Source organism: Lynx canadensis, chromosome B1 (assembly GCF_007474595.2).
Source record: "Lynx canadensis isolate LIC74 chromosome B1, mLynCan4.pri.v2, whole genome shotgun sequence".
In the NCBI taxonomy this organism is placed as follows: Eukaryota; Metazoa; Chordata; class Mammalia; order Carnivora; family Felidae; genus Lynx; species Lynx canadensis.
In genome coordinates this window covers 173,385,659-173,407,821 of record NC_044306.2, presented here as the reverse complement: position 1 = coordinate 173,407,821, position 22,163 = coordinate 173,385,659, and the positions used below count along the sequence as shown (strand labels likewise).

The window sequence follows — 22,163 nt, the reverse complement described above, 5'->3', positions numbered from 1 at the left end:
TTTGCATTTCTCTAATGGATTAATGTGGAGCATCTTTTCATGTGCTTGTTTGCTTTCTGTGTATCTTTGGTGAAATGTCTGTTCAAATTTCTTTGGCTATTTCCTAATTGGGTTGTGTTCTTATTATTGATTTTTGAGAGTTTTTTTTTTATATTCTGGATTTAAGTCCTTTATCAGATATATACTTTGCAAGTATTTTCTCTCATTGCATGAGTTTTCTTTTCTTTCTCTTACCAGTGTCTTTCAAAGAGAAAAAATGTTTTGATTTTGATGAAGTCCAACATGAAAAATTTTTTTTTTATAGATTGTGCTTTTGGTGTCCTATCTGAGTAATCTTTGCCTAACCCAAGGTCATAAGGTTTTTCTACTATGTTTTCTTCTGTAAGTTTTATAGCTTTATGTTTTATATTTGGTTCTGCAATCCATTTTGAATTAATTTGTTTATACTGTAAGGTATAGTATAGATCAAAGTTCATTTTTTGTTTATAGATATTCCAATTGTTCCAGCACCATTTGTTGAAAAGACTGTCCTTCCTCCACTGAATCATCTTTGTGCTTTTGTCACAAATCAGTTGTCCATAGGGGCGCCTGGGGGGCTCAGTCGGTTAAGTGGCCAACTTCAGCTCAGGTCATGATCTCATAGTTGGTGAGTTCAAGCCCTGCGTCAGGGTCTGTGCTGACAGCTCAGAGCCTGGAGCCTGTTTCCGATTCTGTGTCTCACTCGCTTTCTGCCCCTCCCACACCTCTCTCTCAAAAATAATAAGTAAACATTTTTAAAAAATCAATTATCCATAAATAAGTGGGTCTTTCTGGAATTGCTCATTCCATTGATCTGTGTGTCTATCTTTATAAGAGTATCATGCTGTTTTAATTGCTGTAACTTTATAATAAGTCCTAAAATCAGGTAGTGTTAGCCCTCCAACTTTGTGTTTGTTTTTCAAAGTTGTTTTGGCTATTTTCAGTACTTTGCATCCCCATTTGAATTTTATGATAAGCTTGTTAATTTTTACAAAAAGGCTGCTGGGATTTTTAATGGTATCATGTTGAACTTACAGATCAGTTGCCATCTTAAACTCTACTCACCAATGAGCAAGGTATATATTTCCATTTATTTAGGTTTTCTTTACCTTAGTGTTTTCACGTTTTCTGTGTACCAATACCCCTTTTATCAGATTAATACCTAAGTATTTCATATTTTTGTATTTTAGCATTTTTCATTTTTTTAATACATAGTATTACATTTTAGTTTTTAATTTCTGAATGTTCATTGGTAGCATATAGAAGTGCAACTGATTTTTGTGTATTATTCCTGTATACTGCAGCCTGGCTCGATTCACTTAGTAGTTCTAGTAGTTTTTTGTAAATTCCACTGGATTTTCTATATAGATGATCATGTCATCTCTGAGTAAAGGTAGTTTTACTTCTTTTCCAATCTGGATGCCTTTTATTCCAATTCATTGTTGAATAGGAATGGTGAGAGTGGTATCTTCATCTTGTTCTTGACCATTACATATGATTTTAGCTACAGATCTTTTGTAGATGCCCGTTAACAGGTTGTATGTATACTACAAAACCTAAAAACCACTAAAATAACAAAGTTGTAGCTAAGAAGTCAACAAATTAGATAAAATCAAATAATAAAAAATACACAGTTATATTGAACCCATTAAGCTATCCTAGCATTGGTGCTCTTCAAATAATTTTGTTATTTTTTCTTTGTTTCATATTGGATGGTTTCTACTGCTGTATTTCAAGGTCATTAGCCTTTTCTTCTGTAGTGTCTAATCTGTCATTAGTCTCATCCAATGTATTTTTCAATTCACATGTGGTATTTTCATCTGTAGAAGATATGTTTCTTTTTTTTAGTCTTCCATGTCTCCACTTAACTTTTTAAACATGAAATATAGTTTTAAAAAAATTTCATGTTTTAATGACCTTATCTGCTAATTCTAATATCTGTGTCAGGTTTTATTGATTAATTACTCTCTTTATTATGGTTCATGTGTTTCTGTGTTTTTGCATACTGGTAATTTTACCTTTTGGGGTGCTAGATATTTTTGTATTTCTAAAAATATTCTTGAACTTTGCTCTGGGATGCAGTTAATTGACTTAGAAACAGTTTGGCCCTTTTGAGTCTTGGTTTTATAATTTCTTAGGCAGATGTGAAACAGTGCTCAGTCTATAGCTAATTATTTCTCACTTTTGATCTTTCCGTATTCTGTACCCAGTGCCCTGTGAGCTATGATCTTTTTTTTCCAATCTGACTATTGGAAACAGTCACTATTCCCAGTTCTGTTCCCTCTAATCCCTTTGGATGGTTCTTTCCATGGCCTTGTAGTTTTTTCACATGCATGCAGTCATTGCTACCAGCTGAGGACTCACGGTGGACCCCCTGCAGCTCTCCAAGCTTCTTTGTCTCTTGTCCTCTGCTCTGCAAAGTCCAGCCACCTGTGCTCCCTGGACTCTCAGCTCCATATCCTTAACTCAGGGAGCCCTGCCCTGCCTGCATCCTCCTCCCTTTGCCATGCCTTGAAAACTTGCAAAGCAAAAGCTGGAGCAATCATAGGGCTCACCTGGTTTGCTTCCAAAATCTCAGGCATCACTGTTCTTTGTTGCCTCGTTCCAATATGTTGACAATTGTTTTTTCATGATTTTGTCTGTTCTTTTTGGTTGTTTGGGTGGGAAAGTTAAATCCAGTTTGTTACTCTGTCTTGGCCTGAATAGAAGTCCAAGATGTTATGTGTTTTTATTTTAATTAAACTTTTTATTTTGAGATCATTGTAGATTCACAGGCAGTTGTAGGAAACAATACAAAGAGATCCCATGCAAGAAGCAAAACAGGGAGATCCAATATACTCTTTTCCTAGTTTCCCCCAATGGTAACATGTTATATATTATAACCAGGATATTAACATTGATAGTCAAGATACAGAATAGACACATCCACTTCCCTTCTGCTTTCACCCCCATCTTAATCCCTGGTAACAAAGTTACAGTTGACCTTGAACAACAGGAGTTTGAACTGTACAGGTCTACTTATATGTGGATTTTTTTTCCGATAAATTCAGTATAGTACTGTAAATGTATTCTTAAGGTTTTTGTAGTATGTTCTCTAGCTTTATTGGAAGAATTCAGTATATAAGACATTTAACATACAAAATATGTGTTAATCAACTGTTGTGTTATTGGTAAAGCTTCCAGTCAACAGTAGGCTATTAGTAATTTAGGGGGGGGAGTGGAAAGTTATACGTGGATTTTTGACTATGGGGGTGGTCAGTACCCATAACCCCTGTGTTGTTCAAGGGTCAACTGTAATCTGTTCTACATTTCTATAATTTGTCATTTGATTCATTTGAGTCATTGTGTGCATGAATAATTTTTTTCCTTTTTATTGCTGAGTAGCATTCTATGATATGGATGTACCAGTTTGTTTAAGGATTCACCAACTGAAGGACATCTGAATTAGTTCCAGTTTTTGAATATTGCAAATATTCTATAAGCATTCACATACAGGTTTCTATGTGAACAAGTTTTCACTTCTGAGTAAATGTGAAGTTAACACTCACATCCACTGTAATGGCTATAATCAAAAAGTCGGATAATAACAAGTGTTGGGAGAGATGGAGAGGAATTAGAACTCTTATACACTGCTGGTGGGGATGTAAAATGGTGCAGCTGCTTGGGAAAATACTCTGGCAGTTCTGTAAGAGATTAAACAGAGTTATCTTATGACCCAGGAATTGCACTCCTATGTATATGCCCAAGAGAAATGAAGATATATGTCCACATAAAACTTGTATACCAATGTTCATAGCAACATTATTTATAATAATCAAAAGACGGAAACAACCCAAATGTCCATCAATGATAAATGAACATATAGCTTATCCATATGATGGAATATTATTTGGCAATAAAAAGGAATAAAATACTGATACCTACGACAAAGTAGATGAACCTAGAAAACATCATGTTAAGTAAAAGAAAGCAGTCACAAAAGACCACATATTGTATGATACTGTGTATGTGACATGTCCAGAATAGACAAATCTAGTGATAGAAAGTAGATTAGTGGTTACCTAAGACTGTGGGGAGAGTGGGATGGGGTTGGGGAAAATGAGAAAGATTACTAAATGGGGTTTCTTTTTGAAACGATGAATTGTTTTAAAGTGAATTGTGATCAAGCATTATACAAATCAATCTGTAAATTATGCTAAAAACCATGGAGTTCTATATTTTAAGTGGGTGAATTACATGGTATATGAGTTATACCTCAATATGCTATTATTTAAAATGAAGTACAGACATCTTTTAAAAAAAGGAAAAGGATCAATTAGGAGTATCTGGGTGGGTCTATCTTTATTCCGTTCCAGTGACCTATGTGTCTGTCCACTCACCAATACTACACAGTCTTGGTTACTGTAGCTAAAAAAAAAACAACAAAAAACAACAAAACCCAAAAACTTGCAACTGATTAAACTGATTTTCCTACTTTATTCTTTTTTTATTCAAAATTGCTTTAGCTATTATAGTTCTTCTGCCATTTTCATATAAATTTTAGAATAATCTTGTTTGTATCTACAAAAAATCTTGAGATTTTTATTAGAATTCTGGTAAAGCTGTATATAAGTTGGAGAGAATTAACATATTTATAATGGTGAGTCTTCCAATCCATGAACATAGTATACCTCTTCACTTATTTAGATCTTTTTTGATTCTTTCATCAGTGTTTTATAGTTTTTAGCATACAAATCCTGTGCACATTTTGTTAAATTTATATCTAAATATTTCGGGGTTTTTTTTGAGAGATTGTAAATGGTAATATATTTCTAAATTTTGGTATCTACAGTTCATTGCTAATATATAAAAATACAATTGATTGCATCAGGTGGTTTGTTTTTATTTTAAATTTAATTTTCTAATTTGTCTACCAACAGCAAAATATTTTAAAATAACATGGTTTGAAAGTTATTCTTAAACTGTAAGGATATTTCTTATAAGTGAAAACATCTGAAAATCAGTTATGCTTTAATATCACTAAGAATGTTAGAACTAATTGTTAAATGCACATTCTCATTTACTGTCTCGGGTCTGTACCTTTACATATAGTAAACAATTGTTGTAGACTCTTCCTACATGAAAATATGGTATATTTTCTCTTAAAATTAGGAAGTATGTTTAAGTGCTAAAAGTATTTTTTTGACAACCTTTGTATTTCTATGACTGGATTTTTTTTAGACTGGTATCATTCAGTATTTCTACATTGAAGACTGGCAATTTGTTAATGATTATCGACACCCTGTCAGTGTGAAAAAGATTTTTCCTGACCCAAATGGGACCAGATTAGTTTTCATTGATGAAAAAAGTGATGGATTTGTCTACTGTCCGGTAAGTCTGGAAGATTTTTAAGTACTTATTTTTTTTAATGCGATATACAAAGAAAAGTGTGGGGTTTTTTTCATTTTTATGCACTTTATTTTCAATATTTTAAGAATATCACTTTTATAAGTTACATAAGCATATAATTTTCATATAGTCATTGTTTAGTTTGAGTCAATATTATACTAATGTTTAAAATGAGTTCATTAAGACAGTTGATTAAAAGACAGAGATTAACTACTTCTTTTTTGAGGATTTGGTGAAATCTAAAATTATCTGCAACTGATACCTTTCTAGGGAGAAAATTTAGACCATTGACTTAATTCCTTCACGATTATTAGTATATTCAGATTTTCTACTTCTTCTGGAGTTAATTTTGTGATTATTTCTTTATGTTTCATACTCCTTTTCTTTAGTGGTGGAAATAGTTGTTCACGGTATTGTCTTTTATATCTATCTATCTATATATATATCTATATATCTATCTATCTATCTATCTATCTATATCTATCTATATCTATCTATCTATCTATCTATCTATATATATATATATAATTTAAACCCAAGTTAACATATAGTGTAATAATGATTTCAGGAATAGAACTTAGGGATTTATCACTTACATATAACACCCAGTGTTTTTAATATATATTATGTATAAAATCATTTTCTCTTATGCAGTTCAAAGATGATAGTACTTTGTTACCGTGTTTGTGATCTATTTCTACAACTATACATCAAGAAAACTTTTTCTGGGGCTTGTGGCTGGCTCAGTCACAACACAACTTTCCAGCTCAGGGTTGTAAATTCAAGCCCCACATTGGACGTAGAGATTACTTCAAAATAAAATCTTAAAAAACAAATGAAACACTTTGTCCAATATTCTGCAGTTTTTCATAGTGTCAGTACCAGAAAGATTTTTTTTAATGGAAAAATAATTATATCCTATACCACTTTAACCTGATTTACTGCACAATATTACAGTATATCTTCGTGCACATGACCTTTCTCTCCAGTTGTGCAATAAGGTTCAAAGGGTAGGGACTCCTTTCCACCCACCTTATTTGATTTTCCTCTTGCCTTAAAGATTCTGAACACAAAGGAAAGGCATTTTTTTCATAATTAAAAACAGATGGACCCTTTTTAGATGAGTTACTCTGCTTTTTACACATCCTTAACTTTTTTGGAAATAGATTAGCAAAAGGAAATGTGATTTTACATCTTTTACTTGGATTTTTCATTTCCCTTTGATATCCAGTTAATGATTTAGTATGTCCTTGGTCACAGTCCACACAGCCTACAGCTGTTCTCAGACATGTCTTAATAGCCATTCCCCTGGTGCCTTCCTCCACCTCAGTAGCCACTCGGTGAAGACTGCTTTGCCCTCCCTGTACACTTCACTAGATGCTGAGACTTCCCGCCTTCTCCTTCTTTTCCTTTCCTTTCTGCCTGTCTTTCTCTTTCTTTAATTTTTTCTTTTTTTCTCTTCTTTCTTTGATAAATAGAACAAGTTTCCACAGGAGTGCTTGCATTATTTAAGCAAAATTCCTAATGTGCCAGTTCTTACTCAACCCGTTCCTCTCCCAGTCACAAAACCAATGAGGGAAAATGACATAAATAGAAAGATAACCTTGAGTTCTTTCTACTTGATACAGAAATTCATCCTGTACAGATCTCCCTTCTGTAACAGGGCACTCGTTCGAGCTGCCTTGCTTCCCCATGTGGGTTCCCCGTGGGTGGAAACTGCTGCTGAGAGCACCTAGAGGGTAGGCTGGTAAATCAGGGATCTGACAGGAGCTGGAGGCAGAATGGGGTTTGGCTGCTAGGGAAAGGCTGAAGAGTAAGAGTCAGAAAGAGCTGATGCATTTTTCTTTCTCCTTTTACAGTTTTCCTTTCCTTGATAATTTTTGTTAAAGAGGTTACATGGCCTTTCTCGTGGAGTTGGTTTGAGGTTTCAGTGAGTTGATTTTTCCAAACCCGTGACTGGGCACTTGGTAGCCATTTAGCAGGTGTTCGTTAAAGCCCTGCCTCTTTATTGCTTTACCACCCTTCAACCCCTCAAGTTCCAGAATTATCTCACATGTTGCTGCCCATTCCAAGTCCTGTTTCCAACTCTAACTTGCAGCCCAGCTAAGTGTTAAGAAAAAAGTCCTGGTAAAACAAAATCCACACAAAAGACTGACTGTATGAGAGCACAGGCTCTCCCACTCTGACCTGTGGGTGGGTATTTGCTTTTATCCAAATTAAGATCTCACTGCTAGGGTAACAGTTACGTGGTTGGGCACAATATCTGAGGGGAGTGTAGTGCCCACAGGAGCGAATTCCTCTTTTAAATAACACCAGACGATCTTCCACAAGTAAGGCCAGTGTGGCAGGGAAGGGAAAGGAAGGCTTGTGGTGTGGGCCTTCCCCTGCCACCACCTAGGGCACAGGAGGAGGCTGCGCGGAGGCCCCTGGACTCCAGACCAGGTTGCTGTGCGTTTGATTTGATTTGAGCACTCGGCCTGTCATAGTGTGCTGCTGCTATGCAGCTCACTTCTCTACTCAACTTCAGTGAATTTGAGAGAAATACTGCTCCTGCGGTGTGCATACATGAGAATAAGGAACAATTCAGACCATCGCTCTTCCTCTTTAAAGTTCTTACATTTACCTGTAGGTTCCCTTCGTATGTATATTCATTCAACCGATTTTTCCTCACTGGGTGCATGGTGAGGAAGTGACTTATGTTGTACAATAGAAGTGGAAGAGATGACATTTTTCTTACTAATGAATGCCCTAATAAAACAGCCTTGTCCCCCCATCACTCTCTGGAAGCCCATGAAGGGTGACTTGTGATATATTACGGAAAATTCGTAAATACGTTGCCCTTGAGAGAGGTGGTAGAATGCAGTATTTAAGTGTATGGACCTTAAAGACAGACAAACAGACCTGGAGTTAAGATTAGTAATAATAACAACGAATATTTTTGTGCAGAATACTCCTTACATATATCAGTTATCTCTTAATCTTTATAGCAACCCCAGATATATTCCCATTTTTTAAGTAAACTTTATGCCCAACATGGGGCTCTAACTCATAACCCCAAGATCAAGAGTTGCATGCCCTACTGACTGAGACAGCCAGGCTCCTTGGTAAATACTCATATTATTGGCCATTTTATAGGTGAAGAAACTAAGGCATAGAAAAGATAAGTAACGGGGCACCTGGGTGGCTCAGTCAGTTAGGCATCCAGCTTCAATTCAGGTCACGATTTCATGGTTTGTGAGTTCAAGCCCTGCATCGGCCTCTGTGCTGTCAGTTCAGAGCCTGGAGCCTGCTTCACATTCTGTGTCTCCCTCTCTCTGCCCCTCCCCCACTCACACTCTGTCTCTCTGTCTCTCAAAAAATGAATAAATGTTAAGAAAAATGTTTTTTAAATTAGAAAAAGAAAAGACAAGGAACTTGCCCAAGGTCACACAGTCATGAAATGGTATATGTGGTATGAGCCCAGAGTGGCTTCCTCCAGAGCTCTCACTTTAATTGGATTCCCAGTTTCACCGTTTATAAAATGGGTACAGTTCTAGTACCTACTTTGTAGGTTGCTATGTAAAAACTAAATGGGATGATGTGCATAAAGCTTGTAGTACAGTGTCTGCTGTGTAATAAGCACTCAACAAATGTTTACCCTTTAAAAATTCTACCACCAGTCCAGTGGCCCTGGTGTACACATCCGCACAAACCAAGCATCAATGTAACATAGTGGTTAGAAGCATAGACTGGAGCCAGACTGCCTGCTGGGTCCAAATCCTGACTCTTCAACTTACTAGCCGTGTGACTTCGGACAAATTCCTTGGTGCCTGAGTTTCTTCATCAGCAAAATGGGCATAATAATGCCCATCTTGTACAGTGTGAGGTTAGAATTAAATGAGGTTACGTACATATAAGTAATTAGCACAGTACCTGGTAAGTAGCGCTATTTGATAGGAATAGAATTAGAACTATGTACAATTTTACATTTTTGATTAGGTAATTTTTTTAAGAAGATAAAAAGAAACAGGTGAAATTCATGTTAATATGTTTAACCCAATATTATTATATCAGTATGTAATCAATATAAAGTACTGAGACGTTTTACCCTCTTGTCCATCCTAGCTCCTTGAGACCTATTGGATAGTTTACACTTACACACATCTCAATTCAGACTACACACGTTTCAATGTTCAAATAGCTGCATGTGGATGTTACACAGTGGCTACTATGTTAGACAGCCAGCTCTATAGTATTGGTTATTATCTGCAAGAATCTTCTATTTCATTCTGACTCCGAGAGGCAAATAGGGTAGAGAGGAGGTGGGTATTTCTCAGTTTCACATTCAGGATATTATATAAGCCTGTCTGCCAAGGCCAATAGCTTATATCACTAACAGTACATTTTCAATTTATTGCAATGCATTATGGAGAAGTTTTTTGAAACAAAACAGACCCAGTGGAATTTCTTTAATTTTCAAATATGTATGAGTTAATTTGTTCTATATACCAGGGATTGAAAATTTTCCAAACACCAGTGTGTTCATAGTTTAAATTTCTTTTGTCTTAAGAAGTTTCAATTTTTTTTTTTTTCCTTAAGCTGAAGCTTTGTGTCCAGACTTATAGTTTTTCCCGAGTTCAACAAGTTTTAGGCCAAGCCAGATCTGGTACAAGAATCGGGAAAGGAACTTTCCTTCCTGTTACGGTTGGAGTGTTGTTGGGTTGAATGCGTTGGGAAAACTATGCCAACCACGGCTGCAGACAGGCTCCTACCAAGGCAAGTGATAACAAAGTACATGCTTGGGGCAAATCTGTAAATCCTGTTTTGTAGGTCAATGACGCTACCTATGAGATTCCAGATTTTTCACCAACCATTAAAGGTGTCCTTTGGGAAAACTGGCCAATGGATAAAGGTGTATTTATTGCTTACGATGATGATAAGGTGTACACCTACGTCTTTCACAAGGACACGATACAAGGTACTTAATCACCTTTTTGTACAATTGTCGTTAAATTTCCGTGACAGTGAAATTAAAACCTTCCTTTCTGGTTTTTGTGCTGAGTATTCGCTTTTAGCATTAAGATGTCTATTTTAAAATACAGGATCCAAGGTGATTTTGGCTGGAGGCACCAAAGTTCCCTTCTCGCATAAACCTTTGCTGTTATATAATGGAGAGTTGACCTGCCAGACACAGAGTGGAAAAATAAACAACATCTACCTTAGCACCCACAAGTTCCTCGACAGTTTAAAAGATGTGGGGCCTGATGAACTGAGGCAGATGCTGACACGGACTTTAATGCTAAAAAGGTAGGGCTCCAAACACTTCTCTGGAGCTCTTATTTGCTTTTGTGATTTTAAAGGCCAAATCCTATTGAAAGAGATGGGCATAATAGTATTTACTTTGTTTACTTTACAGGATTGTTGTGAGGCTCAGATAAGATAATGGGTGTGAGAATATGTGTAAATTCTAAAGGAAGTCCTGTTGTACTAAGTAAGCCCTTTAGAACGAAGAGGTTTCTCATCACCCAAATAGCACAGTTATTGTGAAATTTTAATAAACCTCATTATTTCAGCAGTATCTTAATGTCATCATAAGAAGTTTGGTTTTGCCTAGCTCGTAATTTTTTTTTTTTTAATCTGATTTTTCCTGTTACCTCTTAGGGCTTTTTTGAGTCTTCTTTTGTGGTTCTGACCATCTCTTAAATGTTGCTGTTCCTCAGCGTCCCATGATCTCCCTCTTCTCTTCTCTAATCATTTTTCCTGAATGAATCTCCTCTACTTACATGGCTTCAACAACATTCATAAGAGGCTGACTCCAAAATGTGCATCTTTTGCTTAAACCTGTATTTCCCACTGCCTACCAGTTGTGTTTTTGGGAGTCCACAAGCTCCTCAAACTTTCTCTGTTTAAAACAACTCATCTTGCCCGGCCTCTTCTTTTCCCCCAGTCCTTATCACGTGTGCACCTGTCCCAACACACACACCTACACCTGCATACACGCATACACCAGACCCTTTTCTCTCCCACCCCCATACTCTCCCACTAACTCGCACCCTCACTTGGAATAATATATGATATCACCACTTCTTGACCTCTCTCTCTTTGATAGCCTCATGACAGTCTCCTCTATTCTCCACACACTTTTGAAAATCTGAATCTGATGCTCTCACTCTCCTGCTGGAGATCCTTCCCATTGCCTTGAGGAAGAAATCCCTACTCCTCAGGGACCTCAGCATGACCATGTACCGGACACTTGATGATTTAATGCCAGCCTCAGCTGTCCCCATTCTTCCACTCTCTGTTCTGCCAGCTGCTTGAATCTGATGTTTTTCATGATTCTTTGCCTTGGCACATACAGCTTTCTCTTCCTGGAACACCCTTCTCCTATGTCTGTATGCAGGAACTCCTTATTCTCCACATTCAACAGAGCCCTCTCCTCCAGGATGTGTTCCCTGCAGCCCCGTAACCTCTGGCAGGCTGGTTGGGGGCCTTTCTGGTGGATTGCCACAGGGCAGTATACACAGTGGTTTAGAGTACTTCCCCCCTACCCCCACTGCTGTGTGACAAGCTAGTCTTGTGAGGTTTCTGATCTTCACTTTTGCTCATCTGTAAAGAAGAAATAATAATATTCCTTAGTGGAGAGGGCTGTTAGAGTAATCTAGTGAGAGAGTTTAGGCAAAGCATTTAGCACAGATTCACATATCACAAGCCCTAAATGACCTGTGTCATACTGTGTCAGAGTCGTCTGTTGACTTACCTGTCTCTTCCACCTTCCCCAATTATGACGGCCTAAAAGACAGTGACTGTGGGCTTGATCTTTGTATCTTGGTTCCAAGCTCAGTTTCTGGCACAGAACAGGTGCTCAGTAAACGTGTGTTGGCTGGGAAAATGCATGGGTGAACAGATGGATGGATAGATATATTCATTTATGCAGGGGTCCCACAAAAAGTTCAACTGGCATTTATGGTCATGTTTTGACCAGAAGTCAGCAACCTTTCTTGTTATGGGCCAAATGGTAAACATTTCAGGCTTTAAAAGCCATGGGATCTCTGTCACATCTACTCAAGTCAGCCATTGTAGCACAAGAGCAGCCAAGACAATCCATAAAAAATGGACCGAGCAGCCTTGTTCCACTCAGACTTGGGTCACAGCAGCAGACAGCTGACTGTAGGCCATAGTTTGCTGGCCTCTGTTGTAAACTTCCAAATATGTAGGAGTAGAGAGAGTACTGTTATTAGTCTCATGTGAGAAGAGAAATAATTTTCATCTCTGTGTGAAATAAACCCAAAAATAAACAAACAAAAAGAGTTAATTGCTAATGAGGGAGGGTGGTTACACAGCATAGAGTCAGATTAGTAAAAGAAGTTCAAGAAAAAGCATTTATCTGTATAATAAAGGAAGACACGTTTATGTAGTTTTTGATAACTTGGAAATGATGATTACAGATGAAGAAATGGTTTGCAAATTTATCTGAGATGTGACATTATATTATATATACCCTGAGCATTGCCAGTTAGGGGACGAGTAGAGCTCCCTGATTAAATCCTGTGCTCAAATGCTAGGTTTTCTGATGCTTGGGAAATATGCAAGATTCTGAATGATCACGCTGCCTGGAATGAGCTGGCCGGAGCTTGTCTCCATCACATGGAAGTGGAGTTCGCAATCCGCGTCTATCGGACAATCAGAAATGTTGGCATAGTGATGTCCTTGGAACAGATAAAGGTAAACGGCATCTCATGAGAATTATTAGTTAGTATTTAAGTGGTATTTATTCAGTCATTTTAAGTTTCTGAAGTTAATCGTACCTAACTCATCAGCAAGTTAGTCGATAGACCGTTACCACTTCCTACTAAGCAAAGGCTTTTAAAAAAAAAAGAAATTCAGGGGCGCCTGGGTGGCGCAGTCGGTTAAGCGTCGACTTCAGCCAGGTCACGATCTCGTGGTCCGTGAGTTCGAGCCCCGCGTCGGGCTCTGGGCTGATGGCTCAGAGCCTGGAGCCTGCTTCCGATTCTGTGTCTCCCTCTTTCTCTGCCCCTCCCCCGTTCATGCTCTGTCTCTCTCTGTCCCAAAAAAAATAAATAAAAACGTTGAAAAAAAAATTAAAAAAAAAAAAAAAAAAAGAAATTCTGTATTTGTTCTCATTAAAACTGCTTTTCCTTGTAGGGAATAGAAGACTACAATCTTCTGGCAGGACATCTGGCCATGTTTACTAGTGATTTCAACCTGGCCCAGGACCTGTACCTGGCATCCAGCTGTCCCATTGCCGCCCTAGAGGTATGGTGGCAAATAAGGATGGGAAGAACACGCAAAGGGGATCCCCTTTTGTGTAGTTAAAATTTCTCAGCACCAGATACCACACACCTTCTCCTTCCTAGAATTTAGACATTTCGGCTTTAAGAACCCCTAAGTATTCATTAATTTCAAAACTACTTTCATTCTGTGTTCTGTGGAGCCATAAAAGGCATGTTATTTGAACATTACCAAATAATTTAAAGTCTGTGTCCAAAGAGAACAGATTATTAAATTTATAAAAATGTACACAAATGAAAACAGTCACCATGTATCTAGAGCTCACATGGTGCCAGGCACTTTTCTAAGCACTTGACATATTTTTACTCCTTTAACCCTCCCAACAATCCCAGCGGTTAGTTACCTTCTCTATTTCCCAAGTGGGGAAACTGAGGTACATGTATCTTTTACTTGCTGTATGAGATTCTCTCGTGCGTCAAGAGGTACACTGAGGACTAGTATACCACCATTAGTTTCCCAGAGGTGAACATTGCAGGGGAAGGACTAGGACAGAGGGAAGGACCTGGCTCAACACAAGGAAGAAGTGGTTAAATGGAATAGCAATTATTGGGCTCTTGAGTTCAGCTCAGGTCATGATCCCAGGGTCACGGGATGGAGCCCCATGTTGGGTTCCACACTGAGCTTGGAGACTGCTGGATATATTCTCTCCCTTTCTGCCCCTCTCCATGCTGGTGCTCTCGATAAGATAAGATGAGATGAGATGAGATGAGATGAGATGAGATGAGATGAGATGAGACGAGACGAGACGAGACGAGACGAGATGAGATGAGATGAGATAAGATAAAAAATAGAGTTGCTGTTAGAACATGAACTCTAGGGTCAGATGTGTCTGGGTTCAAATCCCAGCTCTGTGTAATGTTCTACAAGTTATTTAATCTTTCTTTGCCCTAGGTCCCATTTTTTAAAATTAGGGGTCACAATATCTAGCCTGTAGGGTTACTGTAAAGATTTCAAAATGAGACTAAATCTCTGGAACAGTGCCTGACCAATAGTAAGGACACAAAGTGGTAGCTGTTGTCATTGTTAACGTTATCCTACCTCACACCAGCATTTCCATAACTACTTAGAGGAGGGGTTTTGAAAACGCACTTGCTGTTAGTTAGTTTTACAACTTCACTTTTTCAAATTGTTCTACAGAAAATTTTCATAATTTTAAGTGAACTAAATTTAAAAATGTTAGATAATTTTACAATATCATTTGTGATAATAGGGGACACCCTGAGAAAATTTCAAAATTTGGACTGATAGGCACTGAAGTAGGAATATAGTTCACTCTTATGTGGATCCTAAGAAACTTAACAGAAGACCACGGGGGAGGGGAAGAAAAAAAAAGTGAGAGAGGGAGGGAGCCAAACCATAAGAGACTCTTAAAAAGTGAGAGCAGTAGCTTCAGTAGCTTCAGTAGCTTCAGATTTTCTCTGAAAATAACATCAATTCCTATAGTAAAGTATTTCTCATTTTTTAAATTATCTCCCCTCTAACTAGAAAATTAATCTTGATTGGGTTAATTTTTATTTAATTTTTCCCAATTGATAAAAATTAAATACTAAAGAGTAGTATTTTGTTAGGGAACACTGAATTTTGGAGGACCACACACCATCATAATAGTAAGATGTTTTTGCTCCCCAAGACCAATTGTTACTCCCTTGGGAGCTCTATCACTCCCACTGAGGCTGTATGCTATAATAATACATTATCCTTACCAAGATCAAGTTCCACTTTTTAAACAAAAAGTTTTTCCAATCACTTCTAGTAAAACTAGCATTGTATGGTGACTGTGCATAATAATGTGTTCATTTGAAATTAAGGTCTTTCTCTTCCCAATAGATGAGAAGAGATTTACAGCATTGGGACAGTGCCCTGCAACTGGCCAAGCGGTTAGCCCCAGACCAGATACCATTTATATCAAAAGAATATGCTATTCAGCTTGAATTCACGTAAGTCCTTATCTTTACGTTTTTGAGTCAGTAGCTAGCTACTGAATATCTTCAATTCCAAACTGCCATTAATTAGAAGGCCCTCCACTGATTTAATAATTGCTAATGGGGACAGGAGGGAAGCTGTATTAATTGTACTTCCAAAAAATGTTTTTTCTAACGAAGTCTTGTCCAGGCCTTTATCCACTTTCATTTTCAGGATCAAAATTTAAGTTTGGGTCTAAGCCTTTCCTACACTTAGAGTCTAAATATTGTTTTGAATCACATTTGGCCAAAACAGTTATACATAGCATCAAGGTGATGTACTGCTTTTCATAGCCTATGTTCATGATCTTGACCTCTTTGAACACTTCAAGGATTTGCAGTGTAATTTCAGGTCGTGTGGAAAAATATCAGAATTGGGGCACCTGGGCAGCTCAGTCAGTTGAGCATCCAACTTCGGCTCAGGTCATGATCTCACTGTTTGTGAGTTCAAGCTCCACATCACGCTCTCTGCTGACAGCTCAGAGCCTGGAGCCTGCTTCAGATTCTGTGTCTCCCTCTCTCTCTGCCCCTCCCCCGCCTCACACTCTGTCTCTCTTTCCTTCAAAAATAAACATAAAAAAAATTTTTTTTAATAAATAAAGTGTTCAAAATTTCAACTTAGCATCGCCTAACTGGGCTTGCCCAAAGAAAACCTGAGGCTTCTGATGAAGAAATTATTATCCCTGTTGTCAAGAAACATCCTAGCTGTGTTGACATAATGGGGTCCAAATATTAGAAATTTCCACTTAGAATGAGCACTGGGTGTTGTATGGGAACCAATTTGACAATAAATTATATTTTTAAAAAAAGGAAAGAAAGGAAAAAAGTAAAAATAAAATAAAATAAATAAAATTAAATAAATAAAATAAATAAAATAAAATAAAATAAATAAATAAAATAAAATAAAATAAAATACAAAAAGAAATTTCCACTTAGAAACATTGCTGACCACACAGCCTGGGCTGTCCAGAACAATGTTCTCAATCAGCAGAACAGTTTGTCTTCCAAAAAATCCCTGGTGCACTAACATGTGAGGAAACTGGGTGAACTGGGTGAGGCCTAGAGAGTTGGATGACCTGCCTAAACTGATATGGTAAAGCTCAGGCAGAACTCAAATAATGCCATTTTTAGAGCTGATTGATTTATTCTGGAGGCGATGTTTTCTCAGAGGAAGATGGATATCCAAGTGAGTTTTAGCCAAACATCACTGATTCATTCTCTCCCAAATAATAAAAACAAGATAATAAATAGGTCTTCTGGATATGCAGACCCATGTTAGCATCAGTTATGGGAGTATTATTATTTATATTATGTGTAATACTTTTTATCTCAGTAAGAACCAGGGCCCTCAGTACTGTAATCTGAAGCATGTTCCTTAATTTCTACCCTGATCCTTTCAATACATATTCTACTTATAAATATTGGGCCTTTGGAAAATATTCATTTTTACGGTCACATGATTGTCATTAATGCCCTAAAGGCGATAATCAAAAGCGGTCTATTCAGAAGACATGAACAGACATTTCTCCAAAGAAGACATACAGATGGCCAACAGACACATACATGAAAAGGTGCTCAGCGTCAGACATCATCAGGGAAATGCAAATCAAAGCCACAGTCATCTCACACTTGTCAGAATGGCTAAAACCAAACAAGTGTTGACAAGGATGTAGAGAAAAAAGAACCTTCGTGCATTGTTGATGGGAATGCAAACTGGTACAGCCACTGTGCAAAACGGTATCGAGTTTCCTCAAAAAGTTAAAAATAGGAATACCCTATGATCCAGCAATTCCACTTCTGGGTATTTACCCAAAGAATATGAAAACAGTAATTTGAGAAGATATGTACCCCTATGTTTATTGCAGCATTATTTACAGTAGCTAAGATACGGAAGCAACCCAAGGTCCACCGATAGATGAATGGATAAGGAAGATGTGGCATATATATACAAAAGAATATTATTCAGCCATACAAAGAATGAAATCTTGCCATTTACAACAACATGATTGGAGTTAGTATAGTGCCAAGTGAAATAAGTCAGAGAAAAATACCATATGATTTCATTCATATGTGGAATTTAAGAAACAAATGGGAAAAAAAAGAGACAAACAAAAAACAGACTCTTAATTATAGAGAACAAATAGATGATTACCAGAGGGGAGGTGGATGGGGGCATGGGTGAACTAGGTGAAAGGGATTAAGAATACACTTATCTGATGAGCACCGAGTTGTATATAGAATTGGTGAATCACTATCTGAAACAAATGTAACACTGTATGTTATATACTGGAATTAAATTTTTTTTAAAGTATCCCATAAAGAGTAATCTCTTTGACATGAGCCATAGGAACATGTTTCTAGGTATGTCTCCTTTGACAAGGAAAACAAAAGCAAAATTAAACTATTGGGTCTACACCAAAAATAAAAAGCCTTTGCAGAGTGAAGGAAACCATCAACAAAACTAAAAGACAACCTATGGAATGGGAGAGGATATTTGCAAATGACATATCTGATACAGGGTTGATATCCAAAATATATAAAGAACTTCTATAACTCAACACCAAAAAAACACAAATAATCCAGTTAAAAAATGGGCAGGAGACATGAATAGATATTTTTTCAGAGAAGACATACAGATAGCCAACAAACACATGAAAAGATACTCAACATTACTCATCATCAGAGAAATGCAAATCAAAACCACAATCAGATATCATCTCACACCTGTCAGAATGGCTAAAATCAAAAGCACAAGAAACAAGTGTTAGTGAGGATGTGGAGAAAAAGGAATCCTCTTATACCGTTGGTAGAAATGCAAACTGGTGCACCACTCTGGAAAACAGCATGGAGGGTCCTCAAAAAATTAAAAATAGAACTACCCTATGACCCAGCAATTTCACTACTAGGTATTTATCCAAAAGATACAAAAATATTGATTTGAAGGGGCACATGCACCCCAGTGTTTATAGCAGCACTATTAACAGTAGCCAAATTATGGAAAGAGCCCAGATGTCCATCGACTGATGAACAGATAAAGAAGATGTGGTATACATATACATATGTATATGTTTACATATACAATCAGCCATCAAAAAGAATGAAATCTTGCTATTTGCAATGTAGATAGATGGAGCTAAAATGTATTATGCTAAGTGAAATAAGTCAGAGAAAGACAAACACCATGAGATTTCACTCATGTGGAATTTAAGAAACAAAACAGATGAACATAGGGGAAGGGAAGGAAAAATAAGATAAAAACAAAAAGGGAGGCAAACCATAAGAGACTCTTAACTAGGGAGAACAAACTGAGGGTTGCTGGAGGAGAGATGGGCAGGAGATGGGCTAGATGGGTGTTAAAGAGGGCACTTGTGATGAGCACTGGGTGTTGTGTGTTATGAATCACTAAATTCTACTCTTGAAACCAATTCTATACTATATGTTAACTAACTCAAATAAAATCTTGGAAGAAAAAAAAATAGATTACCATATGATCCAGTAATCCCACTACTGGGTATTTATCCCCCCAAAACTGAAAACACAAATTCACAAAGATATCTACAACCCTACATTTACTGTAGCATTATGTACTGTGGCCAAAATATGGACGCAACCCAAGTGTCCATTGATAGATGAATGGATAAGGAAGATGTGGTATATATACACAGTGGGATATTACTTGGCCATAAAAAAGAATGCAGTCTTGTCATTTGCAGTATCATGGATAAATCTAGAAGGTATAATGCCAAGTGAAGTAAGTCAGAGAAAGACAACACTATGTGATTTTACTCATTTGTGGAATTTCAGAAACAAAACAAATGAAAAAAAAGACCAAAAAACATAATCTTAAAAATAGAGAACAAACCGGTGATTGCCAGAGAGAAGGTAGGTGGGAGATAGGTAAAGAGGATTAAGAGTACACTTATTGTGGATGCCTGGGTGGCTCAGTCAGTTGAATGTCCGACACTTGATTTTGGCTCAGGTTATGATCCCAGAATCATGAGATTGAGCCCCAGGTCGGGCTCCACAGGCTGAGCATGGAACCCGCTTAAGATTCTCTCCCTCTGCGCCTCTCCCCCGCTTGCATGCATGCTCTGTCTCTCTCTCTCAAATAAAAATTAAAAAAAAATTGGGGCACCTGGGTGGCGCAGTCGGTTAAGCGTCCGACTTCAGCCAGGTCACGATCTCGCCGTCCGTGAGTTCGAGCCCCGCGTCGGGCTCTGGGCTGATGGCTCAGAGCCTGGAGCCTGTTTCCGATTCTGTGTCTCCCTCTCTCTCTGCCCCTCCCCCGTTCATGCTCTGTCTCTCTCTGTCCCAAAAATAAATAAACGCTGAAAAAAAAAAAATAAATAAAATAAATAAATAAATAAATAAATAAAAAGAGTACACTTATCAGGATGAACACTGAGGAATGTATAGAATTGTTGAATCATTGTACACCTGAAACTAATATAACACTGTATGTAATTTTTTTTAAAAACAAAAGATGCCTGTAAAAGTGGCCCATAAAATTTAATGTCCCTCCCCAAAATGCTTAAAATACTACAAAGTAATAAGTATCTTACAATCTAACATAATCCAGCTTTATAATTATTTTTATTTCTTTAAAATTTTTTTGTAATGTTTATTTTAGAGAGAGAGAGACAGAGACAGAGACAGAGCACGAGTGGGGGAGGGGCAGAGAGCAAGGGAGACACAGGATCCGAAGCAGGCTCCAGGCTCTAAGCTGTCAGCACAGATGTGGGGCTCAAACTCACAAGCCGTGAGGTCATGACCTGAGCCGAAGTTGGACACTTAACTGACTGAGCCACCCAGGCACCCCTATAATTATTTCTAAAACAGCAAAATAATAATGAACTGCACTTGAAAAAAAATGCTTATATGTTGTATATCCCATCTTATGTGAGCCCAAGCAACTCAGTGACAAAGATTTCTTTTAAATCTTGTATATGTAAATGAGATACTTAAATATGTATTAAAATTCACTCTAATTTTTTTTCAGGGGTGATTATGTAAATGCTTTGGCTCATTATGAGAAAGGAATAACGGGTGATCATAAGGTAAACTTGAATAAAGATATGTATAATTATCTTTAGGTTTGTTAGTTTCATTTAAAAAGCCATGGTCTAAATTGCATTTTATTTATTAGTAGGTGAGCTCTTTTTCAGTTTATTAACAACTTTGCAAGGATATAGTTAAATCGTTTTAAAACACTTCAGATCTAAAGATGACAATATTTTTTATCACTCTGAAAAAGATCTGTTTTCCTTTGTATCTTAAATATGAGCTTCTCGTTAATGTTCAGAGTAAAATTTTTATCCTTTCCCACTTACAGGCTAACTACGATTTTCATGAGGCTTTTCCTTTTACTCTTAAAAAATTTCAATAACTACTCCACAGTGTACCCCCAGTCCATAAAAGTCTGTTCTGCCATTTCATCTCTCACGCTGTATCTTTTATGATGATCCTGGAAATCATGTACTTTATGCACTATTCCAGCCCATTCTCCCATCCCAGGGTTTTAGCTCAAGAAGCTAAATTTTGCAATAAAAATTGATGTTTTTAGGTGAGGTCTTGTAAAGATTGAAAATCTTTTTATTTCCTATTTTATAGCTGGAATTTTTATTACAGAAGTTAATACAGTTTCACTGTAGTCCATTTAAAAAATCACCACAGTATAACATGACAAGTGAGAGTCTACCAATCTCTCCTCCATCCACACACCTCAGTGGTAACCACTGTTAACAGTTTTATATATTTCCACCCAGAATCTCTTGTAAGCATACAAATACGAATGTAATGTGGACTTTCACTAAATATGAAATCATTCAGTTTTACAGGGGTGCCTGGGGTGGCTCAGTCGGTTAAGAGCTGACTTTGGCTCAGGTCATGATCTCATGGTTCGTGAGTTCAAGCCCTGCGTCAGGCTCCATGCTGACAGCTCAGAGCCTGAAGCCTCCTTCGGATTCTGTCTCCCTCTCTCTCTACCCCTCCCCGACTTGTGCTATCTCTATCATTCATAAATAAATAAACTAAAAAAAATTGTTTTAATGCTTTAAAAAAATCATTTCCTTTCAGCAAAGATTAACTGAAATCCGTTCTGGGATAAACAGCATTCTGTTTTCTTCATGGTCTTTCAAGTCAATACATTCGAATCTATGTTAATCTTTTAAGAGCTTCTAATAGTCTGTTGTTTAGATGTAGCATGGTCTTTATATCCACTCCCTTATTGAATCATAATTGTTTTTGGCTTTTTACTATCAAAATACTGCAATGAATATTCTACCTAGTGTACATGTATCTTTACCTAAGATAGTATTTCTGAAGGATATTATTCTTATAAGGGGATTTCTACGTCATAAAATATATGCTTTTAATTTTTTATATTGCTAAGTTGCTCTCCAGAAATTATAGCAATTCATATAGCTGTAGGTCATCTGAGAAAGTGTCCATTTCCCCCCACAGTTTCAACAACATTGAATGTTAATCATTTTATCTCATCTATCAATT

General features: G+C 37.2%; 1 protein-coding gene across 5 annotated transcripts in view; it reads left to right on the top strand.

Moving 5' to 3' along the window:
• Positions 1 to 22,163, top strand: part of WDR19 (WD repeat domain 19) — a 113,182-nt gene that overhangs the window by 42,792 nt on the left and 48,227 nt on the right. For all 5 annotated transcript variants that reach the window (XM_030314025.1, XM_030314024.1, XM_030314022.1 and 2 more), the window contains 7 exons: positions 5,239 to 5,388; positions 10,216 to 10,363; positions 10,488 to 10,692; positions 12,948 to 13,107; positions 13,549 to 13,659; positions 15,523 to 15,632; positions 20,656 to 20,713. In XM_030314025.1, the coding sequence (XP_030169885.1) occupies positions 5,239 to 5,388; positions 10,216 to 10,363; positions 10,488 to 10,692; positions 12,948 to 13,107; positions 13,549 to 13,659; positions 15,523 to 15,632; positions 20,656 to 20,713 (942 nt within the window). The remainder of the gene's footprint in view (positions 1 to 5,238; positions 5,389 to 10,215; positions 10,364 to 10,487; positions 10,693 to 12,947; positions 13,108 to 13,548; positions 13,660 to 15,522; positions 15,633 to 20,655; positions 20,714 to 22,163) is intronic.